General features: G+C 37.9%; 2 protein-coding genes across 2 annotated transcripts; both read right to left on the bottom strand.

Annotated features, from left to right (window-relative positions):
* Positions 1-1,084: 1,084 nt before the first annotated feature.
* On the bottom strand, positions 1,085-21,988 carry LOC122063326 (peptidyl-tRNA hydrolase, mitochondrial-like; the record flags this gene model as incomplete). The annotated part of the gene is made up of 7 exons (XM_042627043.1): positions 21,881-21,988; positions 21,681-21,765; positions 21,504-21,571; positions 5,118-5,168; positions 4,945-5,018; positions 2,308-2,330; positions 1,085-1,107 (listed from the first exon to the last, which is right to left on the bottom strand). Coding segments are annotated over exons 1-7 (432 nt in total), but the record flags the coding sequence as incomplete, so codon positions are not given.
* Positions 21,989-25,747: 3,759 nt separating this feature from the next.
* Positions 25,748-27,221, bottom strand: LOC122063334 (probable disease resistance protein At5g66900). The gene is made up of 4 exons (XM_042627055.1): positions 27,200-27,221; positions 27,023-27,115; positions 26,185-26,492; positions 25,748-26,041 (listed from the first exon to the last, which is right to left on the bottom strand). The coding sequence occupies exons 1-4, from the start codon at positions 27,219-27,221 to the stop codon at positions 25,748-25,750; spliced, it is 717 nt and encodes a 238-aa protein (XP_042482989.1).
* Positions 27,222-27,591: the final 370 nt, after the last annotated feature.

The following is a 27,591-nucleotide window of genomic DNA, read 5'->3' as shown; positions in this document are numbered from 1 at the left end:
AAGACAAGATCCACGCTCAAGCTCTATCTCCTTCCTTCCCCCTTTTAGCATAATCAAAAAGCTGTTGGATCTTAATTATAACACATATCTCTTCAAATTCCCTTAGAAATAGGTATGCATCCTCAGAGGTCAACCCATGGAAGTGGGGCAACATAGTGATGTATTGAGATTTGAGTTCAAAATTATTGCCCTAGGCTTGTGGTAGAACTATGCAGGAAGGTCGGGCTGTTCTTAGAAATAGGTATGCATCCTCAGAGGTCAACCCATGGAAGTGGGGCAACATAGTGATGTATTGAGATTTGAGTTCAAAATTATTGCCCTAGGCTTGTGGTAGAACTATGCAGGAAGGTCGGGCTGTTCTAGCAGGGTAGAACCTATCTTTCAGAGATTTAGGTGAAGGGTTTTGCTGTTGGTCTCCCATATTGAAGGGTTTTAAAGAGAGCAAACGTATAGGGTCACTATTTGTTGGATCTCTTCTTTCTAACCGATTCTTAGTATTACGTACCCACTTAACACTCATGCAACAGAAAACTACCCACAACTAAAGTAAGACAAGCACAAAAGAATGGATAGCAAAACTTTTTTTTTAATGATTTTTTTTTATTTTTTTATTTTTTGGCTTTTTGGGAGCTTACCGACAGGGATCCGAGGTTGCTCAGGTCAATTCCTGAGGTACTGCTACAGGGCGAAACCTGTCTTTATCATACTGTGAGGCATGGCGACCTCCACTGATACAACTATTATTGCAAGTTGTTCTTCTCAGGAATTCAATAAAAAAAAAATAAAACAAAGCACTCCGATTTACCGAAAGAAAGTGAAAAATAACATGGAACTGTCTCCCCGGCAACGGTGCCAAAAACTTGTTTGAGATTTAAAATGTAACTGCAAGCGTACGGATCAGTGTAGCTACGGGTCGAACACAGGGAGAGCAGCCACTTTATTTTTTATTTCTTTTAATAATGCGAAAGTGAACTGATTAATGGTTGTGATCTAACTCTAATTACCGTCCTAAAAATAACGTCCTAACCATTCGTCATCTAAGAATTTAAAGACGCAAGCCACGCAATTAAAATTAAATAAATAAATAACTGAAAATAAACAACCCACGCAATTAAAAAATAAATAAATAAATAAAGAAAAAAAATACTGAAATAAAAATAAAGTAAAAGAAAGGGGATAAAGCTAGAGAGAGACTCACAAGTAGGTTTCTCTACTTAGCCCGAGGGATGCATCATAATATGAGCTTCCCTACTTGACCAGAGAGTCACTCTTACAAGGATTACTCTACTTGGCTTTAGGGAAAGGGAGACAATTAAAATAAAAGCAATAAAATGATGGTTCTATGGCTAGGAGGGGCAAAGCCAACACATACACCAGCCATGAACCTTGGGGGAAAGGGATAGCAATAATATAACGACTGAAATTAAAATCCTAAATTAAGAAAGAAAGGGTAGTCAGAAGAGGGAATGAGAGGGGGGAGAGAAGACTATTGAAGGAGCCTACTTACTTGAACTTCAACCCTTGAACTGAAAACTTGATCAATTTGAGATACTACCAGTACTAAAAACCAGATCTAGAATAAACCAAATCTGAAATTTCTAGTACTAGAGAAAACAAATCTTGAAAAAAAATTGCTCCACGGCTCATGATCTTGTCACCTAGATCTAAGCCTAGAACTATAACTTAAAAAATTACAACTCAATTGCATAAATCATAAACATAAAAGGGCTGAATAAAAATAAAAGAGTGCTTGCATTAATTGAAATAAAAAAATCTATTACGAAAGTGATTAAAGAAAAGATAAAGAAGAACTAAAACTAAAGAGAGAGCAAGAGAAAGAGAGAGCAACTAAAAAAAACCTAGAAGAAGAATGAATTATCTCCCCTCCTCTTACATGAGTTGTATTTATAGGGAATGGGGAGGTAGGGTAACAAATTTCTTTTTCCTAAAAGGGAGAAACCCACAATTGGTTATGAGATCTTTTGAGACCAAAAGTGCTAAGGTGAAAAAGAGAAATAAACTTTGAGAAATTTCCTATAATTTGTTTGCTTATTTTCTTTCCTTTGTTTTTTTCTAATTTATTTCTCTTCTTTTTCTCCCTCCAAGGGACGATTTTCCTTCTTGCTTTGTATGATTTGGACAATCTTTTGGTGATGATGTGGAGGAGAGAGAAGATTTGGACAATCTTTATTTCTCCCTTTTTTTTTTCTTTCCTTTTTTTTTTCTTCTCTTCTTGTGCAGGAACCCTTCCACGATCTTTCTTGCTTCTAATTTGATGTGGAAATACCCTCCATGCCCTTAGTGCTTTAAGTGAGTGAAAAGCAGAAAATCTTCAACAAAATTCTCTAAAAAAAAACAACCATGAGATTCGAACTTGAGACCTCTTGGTGAGCAAGAAAATTTTGCACACCATAGCTCACCAACTACACTAGGTAGTTGTTGTTACCAAAAATGAATCTTTAGTTACTTAAGGATGTGGTCCATCAATCATTGTTGGCATTTGGAATATTCCTTGTACCTTTGGGACAACTACAAATGGGCTGGTTCTGCATCTCGGTTTAGTTCTAATCCATTATTCTTTTTCTGACTCGAAAAGAATAATCATTTGTACAGGTGACCAAAAGAATGTGTACTTTTAATTGAACACGTCCATCTTGCTCAGAATTTCATCCTCTTCACAACCATGAAAAGAAATAGGACATCTTTACGTGTAAAATTGAAGATATAGCGCCCGATAGTCCTTAAGGCCTTGAAAATATAAAACCTACAAAAAGAGAGTAAAACCCAAGGTACCTCCATTTTAAATATGTAAAATGCATGTTTTACTACCCTAGATTTCACACATAAATATGCTCATCAACTTTATATAGACTTGATCCCATAGTTTTTACAGAGTTCCCATAGACTTGCTAATCACAACAAAAGATATGGAATCTATGGTAATACATTTAAACAAAATAAATAAATAAATAACAAACAAAAACATAAAATGTGTCTGCCTTGGTCGCAAGGCGCAATAAGGCATCGTAAGGTGCAACAAGGCATCCTAAGTTGAAGTAAGGTGCCGTCTTAGCCATTAAGGTGGTTGCCTTACGTGAAACCCATAAAGCACATGACTGCCTTAGCCTATCCATACCGCCTTAATGCCTTGGCGATGCCTTGATAATGATGGTTTAGATAGAAGGATCTAAAAGAACTGGGGGCATGCCTAAAATGACTATAGGAGTATTGAGGAAAGATATGCATAGTTTAGGTCTAGTAATACAAAGACATGCATAATTTAGGTCTGGTCTCATGTATGACCTTCGATAGACCTTTTTAAAAAGTAAGAATTCATGTACTTGACCCCATTTAGGTGAGTTTAGTGTTTTTTTTTTTTTTTATCCCCCCTCCCCTATGTTTTCAAAAGTTACACCAACCTTCCTTGTCAGATGACACTGTCAGTGGGGTGTTAGTTTTGAATGTTAAAAGACAAGTTTGCCTTCTTTTCTTTAACCCCAACGAGTATTTCGATTTTACCCTTGTGTCTTCTATCATATCATTTTCCCTCAAACTGAAAATAGATTAGGGGAATAGGGTTTGAGGAAAACCGAAATGAGGTTCACAACCACTGACAATAGGAAGCGACAGCAGGCGAAGATGACAGGGGCGACGACGACGGTTGCAGGGGATGGTGAGTTGCTCTCCATTCTCTCCTTTCATTCTGATTTTTTCTTGTTCCTTTACTCTATTTGTTGTGACTGGGCGCAGACAGCTTTTAAAGGGAATGACCCAGCTGATTAGTGTGCAGAGTAAAGTTTATGAAATTGCTCTCTTTACTGAAGAAAATATTCTCTTGTGTGCTCCAACTGGTGCAGGGAAAACGAATGTTGCCATGCTAACCATTCTTCAGCAGATTGCATTGCACAGGAACCCAGATGGATCATTCAACAACAACTATAAGATTGTCTATGTGGCACCGATGAAAGCTCTTGTAGCTGAAGTTGTTGGAAATTTGTCCAATCATTTGCAACATTATGATGTCAAAGTTAAGGAGCTAAGTGTAGACTAGACCCTGGCTCGTCAACAAATTGAAGAAACACAGATAATTGTTACAACTCGTGAGAAGTGGGATATTATCATGAGAAAATCTTGGGACCGAACCCATACGCAACTTGTAAAACTACTTATCATAGATGAGATTCATCTTCTTCATGCTCACAGAGGGCCTCTGCTTGAAAGTATTGCTGCAAGAACAGTTGGACAAATCAATACCACAAATAACAGTTAGACAAATCGATTTTAAGATTTGGGGAAGATGTATATCAGGGTAGGGTAAAATTACAGTAATGGGGGTAATATGGGTATTATAAAAGTATTTTACAAATTAAACGGTTAAAAGTTAATGGAGTTAGCTTATTTGTAATTTTTAACATACTGTAGGGGAGGTTGATGTAATTTTTGAAAACACAAGGGAGGGGGATGTAAATTACACTTTTTTTTTTTTGTTGTGTTCCTTTCCTTTTACTTTTCTTTTGTTACCTGTAATCATATCCATGTATCCGACCCCATTTGGTTGGGATAAGGCTGAGTTGTTATTGTTGTATCCACTATGTTTAGAAGGCCTAAAATAGATTGTCTTACATGTTTCAAGACCAAACTTGGCCATATGGCCACCATAACCCAACCCCGATACTTGCTAATAAAAAGTACCTGATTTCGATGGAGATATCTCAGTTTGAGACCTGAACGAAACCATGCTCGAAACCGAAACCTCAAACCATGGGTTCAGCTCAGCCCAGTGGCCGCCCTAACATCATTAATACGATTTCAATTCAAAAATCCAAGCCAAGTGTCCAAAATAATCTTGGTCATTTTGTTATGCTAAGAAAAAAAATATGACTAGAATTGAATAACGACAAACAAAATATGGGAATTGGGCACAAGATACGACTTGAATGATACCCATTATGACTTCCATATCCTCCTTTGGGTTGTAGACAAAGCACTCCACAAGGCAAATCCATGTCATCAAAAAACTAGAAAGTAGAACATCCAACAGTGTAAATTGGAAGATATTTTTTTGCAAATTTAGCAACAAAAAATTGAGTGCTACAAGGATACAATGAGGGTAGTACCACCAGCACACGATTCATTGGTAGCTTAAAATATGCTGCAAGTGGTCCAGTCTGCAGCCAATAACAAAAGGTAGAATATTAACATGATATTCTCTCCCTTCTGAATTCTATATTTCTATTATCTTAAAAGCATAATCAGATTATCAGGAGACATTTATAATGGATATAAATTGTCTCTCGTCGAGTATAGAAATGCAAGTAAAAGTTGTGGAAGAAAGTACCGACCTCGATGTCCTTTTATGTGGATCTTGAGAGTATCTAAACTTTAAACAAGACAACGTATCAAGTCTATATCATTCAAACCATTGAGTGATAACATGGCAGGTGACTGTAGACATTAACATTTGAACTCACGAAAGCTGCTCTCATATGCATTTATAATGCAAGAGAAGCTTTCAAGTATAGATTCTTTCTTCCCAACATTCGAATTGGGAAGTGAAGGAATGTGCAATGGTTCTATACATTCTCTGACAAAAAGAGTGTGTACAGTCACAAAAGGCTGAAAGAGGATTTTTTTCAGTGAACTCCTTGCACCAATCCATCGTTTCAAGAGGAGAAACAATATCCCCGGTTCAGAATATTTGATTTAACTAATTTCCCCAAGGGGAAATGCATTTGTATATGTGCTCGCTCTAGACAAGATCCTTCCCATTGATAAGTTTCAAGATAGAGGAATTGCCAAGCCAAAATGAATTATTAATGAAGAAGCTGTGGAGACAGTAATGAAACTCATTCTTTGATCGTCTTATAGTTATGGACATTTGGGCAATTCTGTTGGATATTTCAAAGTCAGTTGAGTGCCCCTAAACACAATCAGGGATAGGTACCTTCGAAGGAAAAAGGGAGAAATTATATGGGAGATGACACCTTTCACTATTTCCTTGTCAGTTCTGAGAGAAACTAATGATTTTTTAAGGTAGAAAGGTCCAGAAATGTATGGGAAAATTTTAATATTCTCACAGGTGACAGGACACTGGTATCTCAGTAGGTATGTTTTTCCGTAAATCCCTTGTACATGTGTTTATAGCTCATACATTCTTGTGGCTATATGTTCTGTCTTCCAATAAATTTACTGCTACCTCTCAAAAAGGAGGAAGTCTTCAAGTGAACATCAGAAAAGCATCACTAAAAAAAAAAAAAAAAAATTCTTAGGGACCAGAGTCTGCAAGTTCAGAAATATCTGGAGTTTACTATTTATGCCATCACTTAAGAGTATAAAATGTTCCATGTGAAGCCATGGAACTATCATAAACCTTGCAGATAAAAGATATGCAATATGAATCCTGTAGAATATACAGCTCCAGCCAACTATTTTAGCATCTATTGCCATCAATAGCACAGTTGATGGTTTCATCAATACTTTGGTTATTGGGCCGTAAATTTTATTTTCTTCTCCATACAACAACAAAAAGATTATGAAATCAATGAATACCAGATATTCATCAGTTAGATGGTCACAAAACTCACTTTCACATATCGAATAATTTCTATTCCTTTATACTTCAATACTGATGCTGATGTTGGACTATAGACAAAAAAGTTTCTTCTTGTTGTAAATGGGTACAAGGGTAAAATTGTCTTTTATAGGTATTTAGTCTTGCATTTATTCTAGATTGTTCTCCTCCATATTATAAATAGAGCTAGCCTGTGTCCATTAGACACAAGTCGTTATTCCATTCAAAATAGTATCAGAGCGGAGATCCAAACCCTCCTCTCCCTCTTTCTTGACCTTGAGATCAGCACCTCGGTGGTGCTTCTCTAAACTACCTAGAGCTTCTTTACCTCTTCTCTTCTATTTTGTCTCTCAAATCTCCTTTCCTAATGATCTGAGAGACCCAACCCCTTTTTTACGGTTTTACTTATATTGATTCAGTGTTTTCATCTTAACTGATTTTTTTGATGTCAGGGTTCTGTTTCCTAGTTCTTGTGCATCAATTTGTGTTAATGATACCTTCCTCTGGGGTTGTTCACATGTTGTGTGGCTTTTTCTAACAACTTTTCCATCTCAGGATACCTACGCAAAGAAAATCAATTAATCAGGGTTTTGTACCCTTATCGATTTTTGGGGTTTTCAGGGTTTTTTCTCTGCTTTTTTTTTTTTTTTCTTTTGCTACCTAAGGTGGGTGTATCAGCTTGTTCCAGCTAGTCTTTATCCCTTCAGCCTCTTTGAGTGGCCACCATGTTTGCAATTTCGACTACATCCACTAGTGGTGATAGAAACTCCTTTGGCACTCTTCCCACATTCCCTCAATGCGCTATCAAGCTAGATGGTACCAACTATCTAATGTGGTCATGCTCCTGTTGTATCTCCATCAAATCCCATGGATATTATGGGTATCTTACCGGAGACACAAAGTGGCCCACCACAGGTACAGATGTTGATAAATGGGAGTATGCAAATTCTCTTGTTTTGTCATTCCTTGTTGTAAATCGAGACCTACTAGTCTCGACCGAGATGAGTAGGAGAAGTTTTGTCTTCTTTTTATTTTTCTGGACTGTTATTCCAGTTCTGCCCCTATAACATTTAGGTTATTATATATATATGAGTGGAGTGGGAGTTGCAATACACAAGTTGTAACTCCCAACTGGTTACACATCCATCGCCTCTCTCTCTTTCTCCTTCTCTTTTTCTTTCTATTGGAATATATGTCACCAATAGGGGGAATGTCCCCATCGTGACATGGTTATCTTATTACCTTTCCAAGTTAGATTAGGTTGTTTACCTTCCTAGTTAGATTAGATCTCTAGTTTCCTAAACTAAAGTTAGACTAGGATTTTATTTCCCATTTCACCTATGATTGTACTTAGATCTATTTATTATAAACATACGATGGAGAGAAACTACGAGACTACACATCTATTGCTCCTCTTCCTTGCCATCTCTCTTCTTCTTCATTATCTCTCTTCTCTCAAGTTATTGGTTACAGATATTTGGTTTCTACATGGTATCAGAGCCAGACTGCCAGTAATGCTAATTCTCTCCATTGATTCGTTGTTTTGAGAGTCGTTTTGGGTTTTTAGTTTGATGAAGAAACCTTAGTTCAGAAGATTTCGTATGGGTTTTGTATGAAAATCATACCTGGGATTGTGAAGTTGTTTTTCTGATTTGATGATCGAAGCTTCATCTAGAAAATGGTTGATTGTCTGATTTTCTGATTGTTGTTATTGCTGAACTAGGGTTCACTGGATCTTGTTCTTGACTGCTGCTGAAACCCCCTATCGTGATCTCCCATTGATTGCTGCTATTAATTAAAGGTGCAGTTTCTCTTTGCTGATATGGTTGCTGTTGGTTGAAGATTACAGCCCATCAAAGCTGGATTGGTCTCCTTTGTAGCTCATCGGTTTGACCTGATATATTGAGTGTAGTCTTCTCTTTGATCGGTGATTGAGACCCGTGAGTATCAGTCCCAAATGATCCCTCTACCATGAGTTCAAGATCAGGATTCACACCTGTTCTATTCAGTACCACCAGATCTGAGTTGCAGGATCAACAACTCCCTTTTGCTAGCTGTTTTGAGTTGGATCTCTGTTGGAGTCAAGAGAGCATATGGTTTTCAACCCTCACCTGGAATTCTAGGCTGAATTGAGAAGAACTACAGGAGTTCTCTCCTCCGTATGGTTTCTTGTTCTACCATAGAGCTGCTGCGAGAGGTTGAAGACAACCCAATTGTGAGTTGCCACCCATTTGTTTATTTTTCCAAAATTACCCTCCTTTCTTCCTTTATTCTACTTAGTCCATATTTTACGTTCCCTTCCTAGTTTATGCCTAGACAATAAATCTAATTCCTTTTTATATTTTATCCCCACTTAGCCTACATAAAAACCCCTTTGCAATTCTGGTTGTTTACCAGATTGCCTCTCCCAAGCTGTTTTTTTTTTAACCTGTTTCCTGGATTTCCATTATTTCTCAATATTTGAGCTATTTGTCAATCAGATGGGCTCATAAATGATCCAATTTCGATTTTTCGACCTGGATCCGTGTCTAACCTTCATTATCAATAGCCCTCTGAAATATTTTGGTTCATTACGATTCTGCTATTACCCCTTGTTATTGTCTATTATGAATTGGATGGGTCTATACCAAACCCAATTGGGTATTTGACCCAGGTTCCGCATCGATTGGGGATTGCATGAAGTAATTACAGAATTGCCATTGAGCATATACTTGTGCCATATTGTTGCTTTGGTGGGCCCAAAATCACATCTTTGGGATTGATAGTGTTTTTGGCACTGGTATTAGCATGCCATGGTAATTGGAGATTGTTTGTTCAGCCTTACTGCTATGAGGGGGAGATTAGCCATTATTTTATACTTTTGGTTAAGAGTTTATTTGGGATATTGATTATTGGAATTCTAGTTCATGTGTAATGCTATGCATGAGGGAGAGATTGGAGATTTTATCTGCTCTACAGATATTATTTGCTTTACGTAATTCATTGAATGGAGATTTTTATCAGTAAAGATTATTTATTAGCTCATGTATCCAATAACAGATTTAGCTTTTGAAGGGCAACATTAATGAAGTGATATCTTAAGATGAGGTGATCTCTTAAGGATCTAAGGCACAATTTGATAACATTTCTACTGTTTCTATGTCTAGAAACAACAGAAAGAGATTTTCACGTTTTCGAAAACAAAAACGGATTTTTTGGTGTTTAATAAACCTGTTTCTCGAAAAGTTTTTGCAGACATAATGCCACTAAAAAACCCAATAGTATCATCGGATGCCCAAAAGGGAGAGAGGGTTTGGTTTCCTCTTTTTAGGTTTAAATAGTTGAGAGATTTATCGGGCACATCAACCTTTTTTTTTCTCTCAAATTCATTTCTAGAAACAACGAAACAAGCCGACTTTTTTCATCAAAGTCGTTTCTAGAATTGTAAATAGGCATAAATTTTGATTTATGTTTCTAGAAACGGGTGAAATTGAACAACTTTATCAAACGCTATTTAGGTTGTTTCTTCATTTCTAAGAATAAGAAAACGCAGAAACGGCAAAAATGGAACATTGTCAAACGGTACCTAAGTTGTTGCCCTCCATCTTTACATTTTTTAAAGTATGATATGGTGTTTTTTGAAGATTTGTATCCACCTTGTGCGATTGAATTGATTCCTTTCTTTGAAGATAGAGTTTTTTCCTTATATTGAAGATCGTGTCTTCCCCTATTGGAAATCAAGTTCCACAATTATAAGAGAGTATCTATCATTGTAACCTATCTGATGCTATGGTATTTTGGATTGCGATTGATGATATCTACCATTCCTGCCATTTTTTGTTCTTCCTTTTGGAGATTGAGTATTCCTTAGACATTTAAGATCAAGTCTACTCCTCTTGAAGATTAAATACTGCACATGTTATTGATTATCTACCGTCCTTTTGTTCATTGCTGATGATGGTTCGACACGACATTTTTTATCTATTGATGCTACTAATGTTGGTGTGCTTAAGTTGATATTGTTGCTGGTTTTTATGGTGGTTAACTGAAGTTTCCATTGTTCCCATTGGAGTCTACAACTACTGTTCAAGACTGATGTTACATTTGTTTTTCAATTCTCCTTGGTCCAAACTGGGGCTTTATTTTGATATATGTATACTCCAGCTTGAGGGGAAGTGTTGGAATATGTGTCAACAATAGGGGGAGTGTCCCCATCACGACATGGTTATCTTATTACCTTTCTAAGTTAGATTAGGTTGTTTACCTTCCTAGTTAGATTAGATCTCTGGTTTCCTAAATTAGAGTTAGACTAGGATTGTATTTCCTATTCCACGTATGATTGTGCTTGGATCTATTTATTATAATATACGATGGAGGGAGATTGCTAGACTACACGTCAGCTACTCCTCTCCCTTGTTGTCTCTCTTCTTCTTCCTTATCTCTATTCTCTAAAGTTACTGATACAGATTTTTGGTTTTCTACACTTTCTTCTAATATTTACATTGTATCAAGTAAGATCCTTAAGTACTGCTGCAACTTTCCTTAGGTCTTGTTCAACTCTCTGTCAAAGCCTTAAACATTATTGGCTAATTCATCTCAGATAATTCTTGGGATTAGTTTTGGTTTCGTTTCAAGGGGTGCAGCACCCTATGCTGTTTTTTGGGAATTTTTAGGGACTAATTCATGTTACGAATTAAGAACTAGGTCTCTTCTCGGTGTTGCTTGAATTGTGAAGTAAAGAGTGCGGCTGGAGTTTCAAATTCAGAGGTGGACAACAAGTTTTAGGGTTGTCAAGGTTTTTTGACAAAATCGATTTGTGCTAGGGTTTTACAGGTATTGATTTTTGGGTCTCAACAACTTCTCATAGTTTCTCTATTTTCTGAATACTTTGAAGAATGTCTGAACCACCGAAGAATGTTATCATTGAGGTTTTTTCTTCATCCTCTAATCGTATTTATAAGAAAAGGATAGAAGGGATTACCAACTTTCAACAATAGAAAAAGATTTTTAAGCCGGTATTGACTGGTCGTGGTCACTAGGATCACTTGACAAAGACTCAACCAGCCAGACACATTTTGGGAAACGACTAATGAAAAGATTTGGGGACAGATGCTAAATTATATGGATAATCAGATTATTGATTTGGTTACCCATGTTGATAGGTTAAGGAGCTATGGGAACACCTGAATGTTTTGTACTCTGAACAGAACAATCTTTCCTGTATATGAGTTATCTCAGGAGTTCTATAGGGCTGATCGAAAGGGCCGTCCTTTGACTTAGTATTTTTCCGACTTTAAGAGGATGTATGAGGAACTGAATTTCCAACTTCCTATTACTTCTGATGTGGCACAGATGCAAAATTAGCGAGATCAGCTTGCTGTCATGGGCTTTTTGGGTGGTCTTAGGGAGGAGTTTGATTCCGTTCGCTCTCAAATTTTGTATGGTGATAAGGTAGCCGCACTTTCACACACTTTTTCACGAGTTCTACGAGTATCTCATGAGAATCCGCATGATTCTACCCTTGTTGATAATTCAGCCCTGGCTTCTTTTACACCTAACTATGAGCCCAATAGTGGGATAGGTGGTGGTGCTGGTCGTGGGGCTGGTTCTACTAAAACTCCCAACTCACTCAGCATAATTCAAAGACTTGTGGTTCAGTGAAGACCTGTCACCATTTTGGTCGCCCAGGACACATCCAACGCCTTTGTTGGAAGCTTCATGGCAAACCATCTCAACGATAGCTTACCAATTCTACTGCTACTTCTGATTCTGTTATTACATCCGCTTTACAGTCTGAGGGTAAGATAGTGAAGATGTCTGATGAGGAGTGTGTACGCTTTACTTAGTTTCAGATTTATCAATCATCCCAACCATCTATTGCTAAATTTGTTCAGATAGGTAATGCCACTGCATGTCTTTCGACCGCTTCCCGCCCCTGGATCATTGATTCAGGTGCATCAGACTATATGACTGCGGTCTTAGGTATACTTTCTTCTTTTCATACATTGTCTTCTAATGTCACCTTAGATGATTCTTCTTTAGCCAAGGTTCTGGTATAGGCATTGTTCATGCCACTTCTTTGTCCTTATCTTCTGCTCTCTATCTACCTGGATTTCCCTTTAACCTTTTGTCTGTTAATAAGTTCGTTAAAACTCATAATTGCTCTGTAACCTTTTTTTTTTTTATTCTTGTGTCTTTCAGGACCTCACGATGAAGGGGACAATTGGTTTAGGTTGTGAATCAGGGGGTTGTATCTACTTTAGGACACTTCATCTGTGGCATGTTCGAGCGTAGCATCACCTCACCAAATTCATTGTCATTTGGGTCATCCTTCATTGGATAGTTTGAGGCATTTAGATTCTTAGTTTCTGTCTATTTCTAATTTAAATTGTGAGTCTTTTCAGTTTGAGAAGTTGCATCATGTAAGCTTTCCCCCTAAGGTCAATAAACGGTCTGACCAACCTTTCTTTCTAGTTCATTTAGATGTTTGGGGTCCTCGTCCAGTTGTTTCTAAGTTGGGATTTCACTATTTTGTTACATTTTTTGATGACTTTTCCAGATTACCTAGATTTACTTAATGGAAGAATCATTCTGATTTGTTTTCCATTTTCTGTGCATTTGTGTATGAAACTCAAAATTAGTTCAATACTACTTTGCGCACTCTTCATAGTGATAATGCCAAGGAATATTTTTCAGCTCCTTTTACTACTTTTATGGCTCAACATGGAATTTTACATCAATCTTTCTATGCTAACACTCCACAACAAAATGGTGTGGCAGAAAGGAAGAATAGACACTTAATGGAGGTCACTCGATCTCTTCTTTTTTAGATGAAAGTGCCCAAAACCTTTTTGGGTTGATAGTACTTTAACATGTTATCTTATTAACCGCATGCCTTATGTGGAAAATATTGGAATTAACTTAGTAATTTGATTTGCTTCCATTATTGTTAGTGTAGGGTGTGGTCAAGTTAGTAGGAAGATTGAATTTTGTTTTGGTTGCCAATTTAGGTTAGTTTCCATTTTAATTAGCTTCCAGTGTTATATTTTGTTTTTTCTTTATATAGCTATGTAATGGAGAAGATTTCATATTTGGAGAATTGAAAGAAGTTTTGGGTATCAAAGGCATAGTTGTCGTGCATGCTCCCCTCCTTGCTTCTCTCTGAAACTCTCTCTTTCTCTGTTTATTTCATCTTCACCTTATTTTCCCATTGTACTTCCTCTTTTTTGAAACTACCCTATTTCTGGAGATATTTGTAGCCCCAGTCAAGCTCTCAAATCTCCTTGGTGCTTGATCAATTTGGGCTGAGACTTTGGTCGAAGGTTTCCCATCCCATGGGCGATCTTAATCCTAGAATCTCGTCTCCAAAGGTTCCTCCCATCAAGATCTTCGAAACTTGGTTTAGATCTGGTTCTGTGCCTCGCGCTGGACTGAGTTACAGGTTAAGTTAGTTGCTGCTACCGGAGTTCATCCCTGCCACTGTCTTGTGCATCTGATATGGTGGAAAATTTTGGCCTTACTCTTGAAATCATAGGAATAATAGCAGCCTCTCGAAGTGGTTAGTTGGACTCGAACCAAAACTGCTTCACCGCCTTTGCTTCTTGGCTGAAGGAAGAAGATAACTCTCCTTTGTGTGTCCCTTTTTGTTTTCTTACTTTATTGGTTTAAATTGTTTAATCTATGTCTCCCTTTGCTCAAATTTTGTTTTGTCTTTTTGTCTTTGTCTTTTGTGTTAAAGTCTTTCTTTTGTTTTCATTCTCATATCATTGCCCTTCTTTTCTCTTATTATTTACTTGTTGTCCTTATATTTGTCCCTTCCTAATTTATACATGCTTAATAAATCTAATCCATGTTATGTCCTTCTCCTTTAGCTACCAAGTAATACCATAGAACATTTTGTTATTTACAATTCTGCCATCTAGTTGAAGCTTTACTTCAATACAAACCTGCCATTGGTTATTGCTATTGTTTTATTGAGTGTTCAAGTGGGCCCTAAACGATCTGATCCCTACTTTTGGAACCCAGATCTGCATCACTTTCTCTGTCTTATGTGGTGGGATCCCCTCTCATTCTTTGTTGTTTCCTTCTGCATCTTTATTTGCTTTACCACCACGTGTCTTTAGTGGTGTTTGCTTTATTCGTAATCATCATCTAGGTATTTCCAAGTTGGATCCAAAAACTCTTAAATGTATGTTTGTTGGCTATTCTAGAACTCAAAAGGGTTATTGTTGCTATTATTTTGAGTAAAACAAGTATTTTTCCACTGCTGATGTTGCCTTCTTTGGGTCTGCTCCTTATGCTGGCCTTTCTTTTTTTGAATCTGAGTCAGATGATGATATTCCTTTATAAGTTATTCAGTCTTCTATTCCTTAGGTTCCTCCGACATCTCCATCACCATCTCCGCCACCATGCCCTATTGTTATGGAACAGCGTCGTCCTTGGAAAGATTTGGCCCCCCTTCTTCTGCCTTGCCTCTGTACTCTACTGGTCCAAAATCAAGTAATTCTTCTTCCGCTGCCTCTTCTGATCTTGATGTACCTATTGCTTTGTGTAAGGGTGTTCAGGTTTGTACTCAGCATCCTATTTCTAGCTTTATGTCCTATTTAGTTTTGTCCCCTACTTTCATGCTTCTTTAAGTATTGTTGAGCATCATCCTATTCCTAAATCTGTTGTAGAGGCTCTATCTTATCCTGGTTGGTGGGCTGCTATGACTGAGGAACTGTTAGCGTTGGAGGACAATTAGACATGGGACCTTGTTCCGTTACCCTCAGGAAAATCTACTATTGGTTTTCGTTGGGTTTTTGTGGTGAAGGTGAATCCAGATGGTTCATTGGCCCATTTGAAGGCTCGTCTTATCGCCAAAGGCTATGCCTAGGTATATGGGGTGGATTATTTAGATATTTTTTTTCTTGTGGCTAAGCTTACTTCTATTTGCATTTTGATCTCTCTTGCTGCTACCCATCATTGGCCTTTGTTTCAATTAGATGTAAAGAATGTCTTCTTGCATGGTGATCTCTATGAGGAAGTATATATGGAGTAACCTCCTGGGTTTGTTGCTCAGGGGGAGAATGGTATGGTGTGCAAGCTTAAAAAGTCTTTGTATGAGCTGAAACAAACGCCTCGGGTGTGGTTTGGTTGACTTATTGAGGTGGTTTTGGAGTTTGGAGCCTTTGGGCTGACACAGTGTTGTAGTGATCATTCGGTCTTTTTCGGCATTCAGTCGCAGGACAAATATTTATTGTTATACATGCGGATGATATTATCATTACAGGAAATAATTAGTTAGGAATTGAGAAGCTAAAGGAACATTTTCAGCAGAAACTTCAGATCAAAGATTTGGGAAAGCTGATATATAATCTAGGTGAGGAAGTGACTCGGTCAAGGAAAGGAATTTCACTGTCACAAGGAAAATATGTTGTTGATATTCTTTCAGAGACAGGAATGTTGGGCTTTAAACCCTTATATACTCCCATAGATCCCAATTTAAAGCTTACAGTTGATAGTGGTGATGTTTTTAGGGATCTTGAGAAGTATCGAAGGCTTGTTGGGAAACTAATTGGTTGTAACTCGACCTGATATTGCTTTTTTGTTAGTGTGGTGAGTCAAATTTTTTGTCTACTCCTTGGATGCCCTCATTGGGTGGTTGTTATGCATATTTTGTGGTACCTCAAGAAGCCTCCTGGATGCGGTCTACTTTACTCTGACCACGGACATAGACGAGTTGGGGGTTTTTCAAATGCTGATTGGGCTAGTTCTCCTATTGATAAAAGATCAACTATAGATTATTGTACATTTGTTGGAGGGAACCTTATGTCATGGAAGAGCAAGAAATAGATAATTGTGGCTCAATCTAGTATAGAGTCAGAATATCAGGCCATAGCACATGTTACATGTGAATTTATGTGGGTGAAATAGCTATTGGCTGAACTTGGGTATATTGATGATTCACCTATACAATTATGGTGTGATAATCAGGTTGATATTCATATTGCTACGAATCCTATGTTTCATTAAAGAACGAAACACATCGAAGTAGATTATCACTTTGTTCGAGAGAAGCTACAACAGTGACTTATTTCATCTAGTAATGTTTGTACAGGAGAACTTGTTGATTTGTTTACAAAGGCCTTGGGGAGTGCTTAAGTGGATTATATTTATAACAAGCTGGGCATGATTAAAATCTATGCTTCCAGCTTGAGGGGGAGTGTAAATCAAGACCTACTAGTCTCGGTATTAGTGCTAGGGGTGGTTTTGTCTTCTTTTTTATTTTTCTGGATGGTTATTCCAGTTCTGCCCCTGTAACCTTTAGGTTATCATATATATGAGCAGAGTGGGAGTTACAATACACAAATTGTAACTGCCAACTGGTTACATATCTATCCTCTCTCTCTCTCTCTCTCTCTCTCTCTCTCTCTTTCTCCTTATTTTCTTTTTCTTTCTTCTAATATTTACACTCGTCAACTTTATGCAGACATAGATTGTTCCTGGCTATTTTCTTCTTGACTCTACTGCAAAGATATGGAAGTCAGCAAATGACACTTATTCCCAGGTTGGGAATGATGCTCAAGTATTCGAACTTCGTAAGAAGTTTCATGAGAGCTCACTTTGTCATAGTACTATTCTGAGTTGCAAACTCTGTGGCAGGAGACGGATTTTTATAAGGAGTTTGTTCCCTCCATTCCTACCAATATTACTAACTTCAAGAAATGGGAAGATAAGATTAAAGTCTATGATTTCCTGGCATGGATGAATGTGGAATACAATCAACTGCAGGCTCATGTTTTGAGTCGTGCTCCCTTTCCTACTTTGGAGTATGCCTACTCTATGATACAACTTGTGGACAACCTTCGTAATACTATGCTCCCACAACCTATTACCACTCCCAACTTGTCCCCGCCTCTCAATCCTACAGTGTAGCCCCACAGTTTGGTGGCACTTCTACCAAAGCACCTGTAAAGTGCGACTATTACGGTAAGGAGTGTCATACCAAGGAGTACTGTTGGAAGTTCCATAGCCACCCCGCTGATACATCTGAAAAAGGTCATGGTAATTTTGGTCAGCTCAAACAATACTAAGGCCTCTGATTCTGCACCAAGCACCCCAGCAGCTTCTCTGTCATCATATGAGCTTCTTGCTTTTCTGCGTCTTCTGACTAGGTTGGGGCCTCCTTCATCTGCATCTACGAGTTTTTCTCACTCCACATCTTCCAGTTCAAATACCTATTTTTGTGGTCATAGTACATCCGTTCAGTCCTCCCATGAATTATCGACTCAGGGGCATCAGATCACATGATAGGTTCTTCTACCCTTTTCTCTCAGTTGACTTCCTGCTCTAGTAATGGTTAGGTTCGATAGGCTATCGGGACTCATTCCACCAATTTTGGAAAGGGCTTTGTTTGCTATAATCCTACTTTATTTATTTTGCTTGTTTATCATGTTCCCTCCTTTCCTACTAATTTATTGTCCATTAGTAGTCTCACTTCCAGTATTAATTGCAAAATCACATTTTTCCCTCTCATTGTATTTTTCAGGATTTGGTGAGAGTCAACGATTGGCTCTGGTAGGGTGCATGGTGGTATGTATCTACTTAATGATGACTCGTCTTCGGTCTCTGGTCAGGCTCTTCAGACATATTCTTCGTGATCTCCCATCTCTAAGTTACTACAGTGGCACTGTTGTTTGGGATATCTTCCTTTGGAGACTTTAGCTAGGATTTTTTCCTTCTTTCTTGTGAGGCATGTGTTTTGGCCAAACAAACTCGAATAACTTATTATGTTTGATAAAACTGTCACTCCTTTTTCATTAATGCATTATGATATTTGGGGTCCATCTCGTTATATGCCCGTAAATGGCTTTTGATATTTTGTTACTTTTATTGACTGCATTTCTTGGACCATTTAGGTCTATATGATGTGCACCAAGGGAGATGTTTTTCATTGCTTTAAGCACTTCCATCATATGGTGCACACCTAATTCAGTGCTACTATTAAAGTTCTTCGAAATGACAGTGGCCATGAATACTTCGAAGGCTCTTTTCAGGCTTATCTTTCTGGTTATGGGATGGTCCATCAGACTAGTTGTGTCAATACTCTGGCTCAAAATGGTGTTGTTGAATGGTAATGGTAAAGCTTTGCTCTTGCTAATACAATAAACCTTTTCATCCCACGTCAAAATGCTAAACCTATCGTTAAATCCCGAGTTCAAGAAATAATTGATTGGTGTAATTTCTCTATAGAAAATAGAGTACCTTAAAAAAGTTAGAGGTTCAAAACAACAGTGGAGAAGCATTTGATCATTAAAAAATGGAAAGTGGGATAGGAAAACAAAGATCGGGGGACTCCACTTCTACTTCTTCACTAGATATATTGTAATCTGGGACAGGAAAATCACTTCACCATTTAGCCCATCAAGAGAGTCATATACTAAACCAAACCTATCAGGGTTTTCTCGCCTCCCTCATCCAAAGGCATCATAAGATATGTATCAACGACTCCATAAAAGGAGAGAAAAATTGGACCAATCCCTATAAGCATGGAATAGACGAAGAATTTGAAGCATGAGCCGGCAAAGGCAGTTGCAAAGCTTGAGGGTGGAGGAGGGGATGGGAGAAGTTGCAGAGCACAGGGTCAGGCCGTGGTTGAGGAGAAGGAGAGATGACAAAGATAATAGAGATGAGAAGGGTATTTCTCTTTTCAATTGTGTGTTCTGGGACACAGAAACTTGATTTTGTTTCTTTCTGAAAAAAGTGTATTCCAAATTTCTGGTTCATTACGAAAGAACAAAAAAATGAATCAACACTACCAAACATGTTTATGTTCTAATATTGTTCCTAAAGAACCAAAAACATAGAAATACTCTGGAAGAATGTTACCAAACAGGCCCTAAGATGCTTAACTAGACAAGGCATTGTCTGGATTACTCATGTATCAAATTTTCGAGCCAAATTCAATCATTTATCGTTCCATGCATTTGCATTCACCCTTGTATTTTCAGATGTCCATTTGTTTTAAAATATTTTTCAAAAGATTCTTTTGCATGGTAGATTTTTAGGGCTTTATTTTTTCATAGGGAAGATATCTGGGGTCAACCATAAAGAAAGAATGTGACATAGAGGATGAAGTTTCATAGAGAATTAAACTGATGGATGAAGTGGAGACGTGCATCCGAAGTGTTGTGAACGACGTCTCTTTTTAAAGCTAAAGGGAAAATTCTATAGGACTATTGTGTGTCTAGCTATGATGTATGGGGCGGAGTGCTTGGTAGTTAAGAAGTGTCATATAGAGAAGCTATGTGTAGTTGAGATAAGGATGTTAAGATGGATGGTGGTAAAACTAGGAAGTATAAAGTAAGGAATGAGCATATTAGAGCTAATTTGGGAATTGCACCGATCAACAAGAAGCTCCACAAATGTCTTCTAAGGTAGTATGGCCATGTTCAAAGGAGGCCTGAGGATGCCCCAATAAGGAGGAGAGATCTAATTCAGATGGAGGGAACTAAAAGAGCTAGGGGCAAGCATAAAATGACCATAAACAAAATGGTGAGGAATGACATGCATAGTCTCGGTATTGTAGTATGACCTTGGTCAGAGCCTATTGGAGGGCAAGGATCCATGTAGCCAACCCTATGCAGCTAAGATTCTATTGAGTAGTTGGGTTGTGCTTCTTTCCTCCTCTCATCTTTCTACTCTAACCCTTCTTCTCTCTTCTCTCATCTTGACATCTCTATTGTTTAGACTTTTTTTTCATATTATGTATTGATTGGATCAATGTAGCCAACCCCATTAAGTTGGTATTAAAGATGATATTGCTATTGTTTTTTTCCACATGGAAAATCTTTCTCAACTGAAATCTGACATGTGAACAGGACCCTGCACCTTACCTGCCAACAAGATTTGGGCAATCACCTGATTTCCCACATGGCAGGTAAGTAATAGGGCTATTCAGGAAAGGCTTCCTATTTAAGTGTGGAGGAAACCAAAGCCCAACCAAAAGTTACAAAATATCATAAAGAACAAAGTTATCATACCAACCTTAAGAAAAATAAAGTCATTCTCATGTCTCGACAATTAACAAGTTAAAAATACAAACCAAAAGGAGAATGGCTAAAAAAACCCCAAGAAGAAATGCCACTGCTGCAAAGAATTTTGAGCAAACAAAGGACACTTGACTGAAAGGAGATGGCAAAGAAAAGATGTTGATGTGCAAACAGCTGCCAAGAGGAAAGCAAAAACCACTAAATCATCTGTTAGTGGTTTCAAAAGATTATGGAAACTAGTTCCCTGCTGGCATGGTTCCACATCAAGGGAATTCAATACCAGAATCAACTGAACTAATGATTAGAACAGGTGCTTTAATTTGGTCAAGATTAATTAAAATAAAAAAAGGAAGAAATATAACATATTTCTATCTCATCTCAAACATAAAAAAAGTCCATGTATATGACATGGCTATTCCACCTTTTTAGAGTTGAATTTGGAGATGTCAATAAGGAAATAACTCAACCCTGGCAGAAGTAAAATCTAAGGGGAGGGGGGTGGGGGAAACAGCTAGTTTGGAAGAAAAATATATAGGTTTTTCTTTCATTTGTTTATTTTTGAGAGAAACCAAGATGATCTTTAAAAAGGTTGGCCAATGTGCCCTTCAAATAATATGAAAAGGTTGAAAAAGCTGAAGAATGCACAAAATATGTATGAGCAGCCCCTACACCTGGAACAAAGACCACAAGGAGCACAACCGAAAATTCCTCAGTATTTACAAGGAGACAACCAAAGGTGATTCACTTACAAGTAGTCCAAAAATATCAACACATTATGCGAACCCATTACTTTGGGTATAACCAGAATTTCAATCATTGCCATCTCTTTTCATTTTCTTCCTACACCCCCTCCCCCCCCAACCCAAAAAAAGTGGGATATATATATTAAACCCCAAAAAAGAATTATTTTAAGTACATACGGATTCCCCACTCAAGTTCATATATGTCTGTGGCTTCACAAGGAGAACCGGCACATCGCCAATGAAACCTGAAGAAAGAAACAACATTACCATTCAAACAAATGGGGAATCAATTTTCAAACTAAGGAGTGGAAATTAACCCCACAAAAAATGAATGTATAAATAAATCAAACATACCTTGTCCAAAGAGGGCTTTGCACTGAACCTTATCCATTGAAATACCTTGTGATTCGGCGAACGCATCGATTATCTCAAAGCCTACCTGTTTTTAGAAATAGAGAGAGAGAGAGAGAGAGAGAGAGAGAGAAGTTAAAGAATAATGGAATCCTGAATAGTGAAATTGGGGTTTCTTAGAGAATCCAGGCAGACCGACATACATTGTGCCTTGTTCCTTGATATTTCTCACCAGGGTTGCCTAGGCCAATAAAGAGCCAAGGTCGAGGAGAAGCAATGCAAAACCAACACCTTGAAAACCTTCCAAGCATCTTCTTCATTGCTTCTCTAAGGGTCTCACCTCATCTCAACTCTCTTCTCTCAAAAACAATACCGTTTGAACTTTGAACCATTGAAATGGATGACAATCGAAAAACACGACTTAAATAGTTTTGGGGATGCGACTCCTCTCCAATGACTTGGCCATCCAACCATTGCATGGGGCTTCTCTGTGGCGCGGCATGGTGTGTGGGGCACATCCAACGGCCCATACTACCTTGGGGTGTGTGCCTTTGTTGGGTGCGTGCCTTTGATGTGCATTGCACAACATGTGGGGCCTTAGATCTGGCTCCTCTCCAACGCATCTTATGCCCCAAAGCACATTGGACAGCTGAGAGGACTTGGGTATACATTCCCTGTCCCAAGTCTCAAGTCGGCTATATAGATCCTTCTTTTCCAATTTTCCGATGGGATAGATCCTTTTTTTTCCATTCAGCTCTAATCAAAGTTGTTAAACGAATGGGTCGAAGCGGGTCTTGACCTGATTCATTCGTGGGGTGCCCCACTTGGGGCAAGTGTAGACCCATTAGGATTCCTAAGATTAGGAACTCTATCTGGCCAAATTTCTATAAATAAGTGGTTTAGGCACAACAAAGTAAGTTTTTGACCTAATCCCAAGAGGTCTATCTTTCTCTCTCTCCCTATTCTCTTCTGTCTCTCCTAATTGAGAATGTGTATCTCTAAGGATGTCTATTACTATTCTTGGATTTGGTGGGTAGAACTTTTCCTAGTGAGATCGCTGCAAACCTTTGATCGTTACATTTAGTGCAGGGACGATGCGTATGCAACTAGATCTATTCCACTGTGAGTGAAGCTTCATTGAAGTAACCCTGATCTCTGTCATTTCCATTATCTTTCATTGGTATCAGAGCAATATTTTTTGGTTGCACATGATCATATGTCACCGCACATGGTTGCGTATCCATGATTGTGCATCCCCGAATCTATTGTATATAAATAAAAAATTAGATTTTATTTAATGAAGTCCCATCTTAGCTTACGTGTAACAACCTAATCTGATATTTACACCCCTACTTGTGGACAAGTAAGAAGAAAGAGCAGAGGAAGCCAATGCTGGCATGGTTGGTAGCTCTGGGTGCCAAGAAGGCAGAAATGACCCCACCTGCTCCAGTTCAGTATACCAATATCACTGGGGAACTCATCAGGAGGCGTGGACAAAGAGGTAAAGTTAATTATGAAACTAAGAATAGGAGAATAAAGGCGTGTAACATGAGAACTTCCCAGGGGGTCACCCATCCTAATATCATGCTTAACTATCGAGTTTGGATGGGATTCAGTGCAGCTGTGCTAGTATGATTGCACCCAAACCAGTAGGTCCAAAATCGGCCAGCCAATTTTGCCTACAGAATGTAATTTTTGGGTTTTTGCACTATGGGGCCCACCTCTACTGTGCAAATTTCCATTTTGTCCCTTTGGAAAGAGACCTAACTGATGGTTTAAAGACAGATTATATGTTCCAAGGGAGGAGATATTGATACAGTTGATCTTAAATGAATCTCATAGCACTCCTCACTCTTCACATCCTGGAAGTACCAAAATGTATAAAGATCTGAAGAAACTATATTGGTGGCATAACATGAAGAATAATGTGGCAAAACATATAGCTAAATGTATGAATTGTCAGATGGTGAAGGCAGTGAGACAAAGACCCCATGGACTGTTACAGCCTCTTCCAGTGCCAGAATGGAAGTGGAAACATATTACTATAGACTTTGTGATAGGGCTACCACGGACTAGAAAGGGGAATGATACTATTTGGGAGATTGTTGATAGATTAACAAAGGTAGCATGTTTCATATCTATGAAGATATCTCATTCTATAGAGAAATTGGCACAGTTATATATTGATAATATTGTGATATATCATGGTGTGCCTGTCAGTATTGTTTCTGATCGTGATTCTTGGTTTACTTCTAAATTTTAGGAATGTGTGCAAAAGGCAATGGGGACCAAGCTGAATTTTAGCATAGCATTTCATCCACAAACTGATGGACAATCAGAAAGGACCATCCAAATTTTGCAAGATATGTTAAGAGCTTGTGCTATAGATATGAGTTATAGTTGGGATGAGCATGTGATTTTGATTGAATTTGCATATAATAATAGTTACAAAACAACAACTGGTATGGCACCATTTGAAGCTTTGTATGGGAAGAAATGTAGAACTCCATTATATTGGGATGCAGTTGGGGCAAGAAGAATTCTGGGGCCTGAACTGATATAGACTACCTGTGAGAAGGTTGATATAATCAGAGAAAGAATCAAGGCAGCTCAATTTAGACAAAAGAGCTATGCAAATAATAGAAGAAAACCTTTAGAATTTGATGTGGGTGATAAGGTTTTTCTGAAAATCTCACCAGTAAGGGGTATAAGAGGATTTGGAAAATGAGGAAAATTGAGTCCTAGGTATGTAGGACCATTCGAGATTCTAGATCGGATTAGCTAGACAGCTTATAGATTAGCATTGCCCCCAGAGTTAAAAAGATTTCACAATGTTTTTCATATATCAATGCTAAAGAAGTATGTTCCTAACCCTAAACATGTACTACCTACTATTGAATTATTGGACCTGGATGATGATGAGTTATGAAGAACAACCTGAAGGAATCTTTGATAGAAAATAACATCAGCTCCGAAATTGTACCATCTCTTATGTAAAGGTGAAATAGAGGAACCACCCAGAGCAAGAAGCCTCTTGGGAAATAGAAGATGAGATTAAAGAGATGTATCCAAAATTATTTGGATTACCAGGTATGCCTCATAAATTTTGAGGATGAAATTTTTGTAAGGAGGGGGAAAATTGTAACACCCTAATCTGATATTTATACCCCTACTTGTGGATAGACAAGAAGAAAGAGCAGAGGAAGCCAATGCTGGCATGGTTGGAAGCTCTGGAGTGCCAAGAAGGCAGAAGTGACCTCACCTGCTCTGGTTCAGCATGCCAATATCACTGGGAAACTCATCAGGAGGCGTGGACAAAGAGGTAAAGTTAATTATGAAACTAAGTATAGGAGAATAAAAGAGAGTAACACGAGAACTCCCCAAGGGGTCACCCATCCTAATATTACTCTCACCCAAGCACGCATAACTATGGAGTTTGGCTAGGATTCGGTGCAGCTATGCTGGTATGATCGCACCCAAATTGGTAGGTCCAAAACCGGCTAGCCAATTTTTCCTAGCAGAATGTAATTTTTAGGTTTTTGCACTGTGGGGCCCACCTCTGCTGTGCAAATTCCCATTTTGCCCCTATGGAAAGAGACCTAACTGAAGGTTAAAAAATAATAATAATAATAAATTTACAACTTTAATTACATATTAGTTAAATTAGGTATTATATGCAAATTTCCAGGGTTTTGTGCTGTGGGGCCCACACCTATATTGTGTAAATTCCCATTATACCCCCTATGGGAAGAGACTTAAATGAAGTATGAAATGCATATTTTATACTAATAAATAAATAGGAGGAAATGAATTTATAAACTACTAGGTACTATTAAGGGTGTTAATCGGTTCGGTTTTGGTTCAAACAGTGCGGATCGGTTCGGTTCACATTTATTTGGCTGAACCCACAACCGTACCATTTACTAAACGGTTCCACTTTCTAAAACTGTGACCATTTAATAAACGGTTTTGGTTTTCATAGTTTTTAAATGGTGTCGATTTCACGGTTTTAAACGGTTTCGGTTTCGGTTTATTCCATATGGATTGTAAAACAGTTCACAATCGGTTTATTATAACTTGCAATCATCTATTCCATAAAGTTCAACCCATATATCTATAAGAGATGAAGCAGGGATTCTTTCATCTTCAGGAAAGGAACCCAAGTCCATAAAGCATTCTTGAACCTCCTCATTCAAGTATTCTAAGCTGGTTGCAAGATAACTCAGCAAATCACTATGGGACTTAAAAATGGAGCAACTTGACATCATCCTCTCTTTTTTTTGCCACACCCTGGCAGGCTGCAGATGCAATGAGTGGCCAATCACCTTAAGTGCCATTGGGAATCCCTTGCAACCTCTCACTATCTGCAATTTAACAATTTCCAGTTAATCACTTATAGCTTGCAAGGAGCTACTAAAAATTATAGCATATATGCATCCTGGTGCAGAATGTTTCTTAAAATTTATTTGCATACACTATCTGTGTATAAAGAATATAAATAAAGCACCTTCATTTGAAGCTCCCTATCAGGCTCCTCATACTTCACATTCCCATTTTGAGGAAATACTGAGTGAGGGAAGAGAGCTATGGTATCTGCATTGTCGAGCATTTTCAAGGAATATTTATTATCGAAGGCCTGACATTGAGTTCTTGAAGTAACTAGGATCTTATATTTTACTGCTCCAAAGACAAATTTTCGAACAACTGAGTCCTCCCAAACATCATCAAGAACCAACAATGTGGATTTTGTTGCTATCTGAGTCGTCAAGTTTCCCAGCTTTATAATTGCTTCTTCTTCACTCAGAAAATGGGGCACTGGATTTGTTGGAAAAATCTATCCCAATAATTTTTGTACTATCACCTTGAAGTCAGGTGAACTTGAAACTGTAAGAAAGTATATGTTCTTGAACCTGCCTGTTCAACTAGAGCATAAGACAGTTGCCACTAGAAGAAAGATTCAAATTATTCATAAGGAATAAACAAAGCATAGAAATAGAAGACACCCTTCAGCTTGTGAGCAACACATATGAGTATTTAGAGGGCAAATTAATAGATAATTTGGACAATATAGTGACATTTTCAAGCAAGCAAGGATTAGTCCATAATACAAAGAACATAAATCTTGCTTCTTATAGTTAAGTCTCAAAGATTCACATAGACATGTTCCCAAATTTGAAGGATGGGCACTTAATTCTAACTTGGTCTACAGCCATCCATATTCCATAGGCATTTCAATCTCCATAGGTACAAGATAGAACAACAATTACTAGCATTCAAATAGTCAAATAGCAAAAGAAAATATTACATTGAGAAAGTGAAATACAAACAAAACTACTAATAAAAACCGGCAGTAGTGGTGGATGATGCTAAAGTAGGAGTAGACGGCTCTGAAAACACATCTTCCAAAGCTTCAAATAATTCCTCTTCATCCTCCTCAGCTATATAAAGGCAGAAAAAAATTACTTAGAATATGAAACTAATGTCCAAATAATTTCATACGAGGTTAGAAGAAAAAATATTACCTCCAAAAGTCGCATCGTACATCCAATCGCGCAAGTATACCAAAGCTTCAACGTTTTTAGGGACCAATCTACTTCAATATTTATCAAGCACCCTACCCCCTGCACTAAATGTAGATTCAAATGCAACCGTGGACACAGGAATTGCCAAGATATCATGAGCTAGTCAAGACAAATCAGGATATTGTGCCTGACATGACTTCCAATATGCTAGAACATCATAATCCTTTTCGTATGGTTTTCTTGGCTCTTCAAGATATTAGTCCAATTCAGACTTTTCATTGTTATTGGTGCTTTTCCTTTTTTCCCATCTAGAGAATCGATCCTACAAAATAGGCCAAAAGACATTTATATTAAAAACAAAACTAAGATGTTAAATCAAATTGCATGTCAAT

This window comes from Macadamia integrifolia, unplaced genomic scaffold (genome assembly GCF_013358625.1).
Source record: "Macadamia integrifolia cultivar HAES 741 unplaced genomic scaffold, SCU_Mint_v3 scaffold1294, whole genome shotgun sequence".
Taxonomy (NCBI): domain Eukaryota; kingdom Viridiplantae; phylum Streptophyta; class Magnoliopsida; order Proteales; family Proteaceae; genus Macadamia; species Macadamia integrifolia.
The sequence above is the reverse complement of the archived record's forward strand: the minus strand, read 5'-3'. Positions and strand labels throughout refer to the sequence as shown.

What these genes read in the sequence shown, in the direction of transcription:
- LOC122063334 (XM_042627055.1), bottom strand. Translation starts at nt 27,221, where the DNA reads ATGTACGATGCGACTTTTGGAG. An exon ending in GTACGATGCGACTTTTGGAG is followed by an intron (nt 27,116 to 27,199) that starts GTAATATTTTTT and finishes GCCTTTATATAG; the next exon opens with CTGAGGAGGATGAAGAGGAA. An exon ending in ATAGGGAGCTTCAAATGAAG is followed by an intron (nt 26,042 to 26,184) that starts GTGCTTTATTTA and finishes GTTAAATTGCAG; the next exon opens with ATAGTGAGAGGTTGCAAGGG.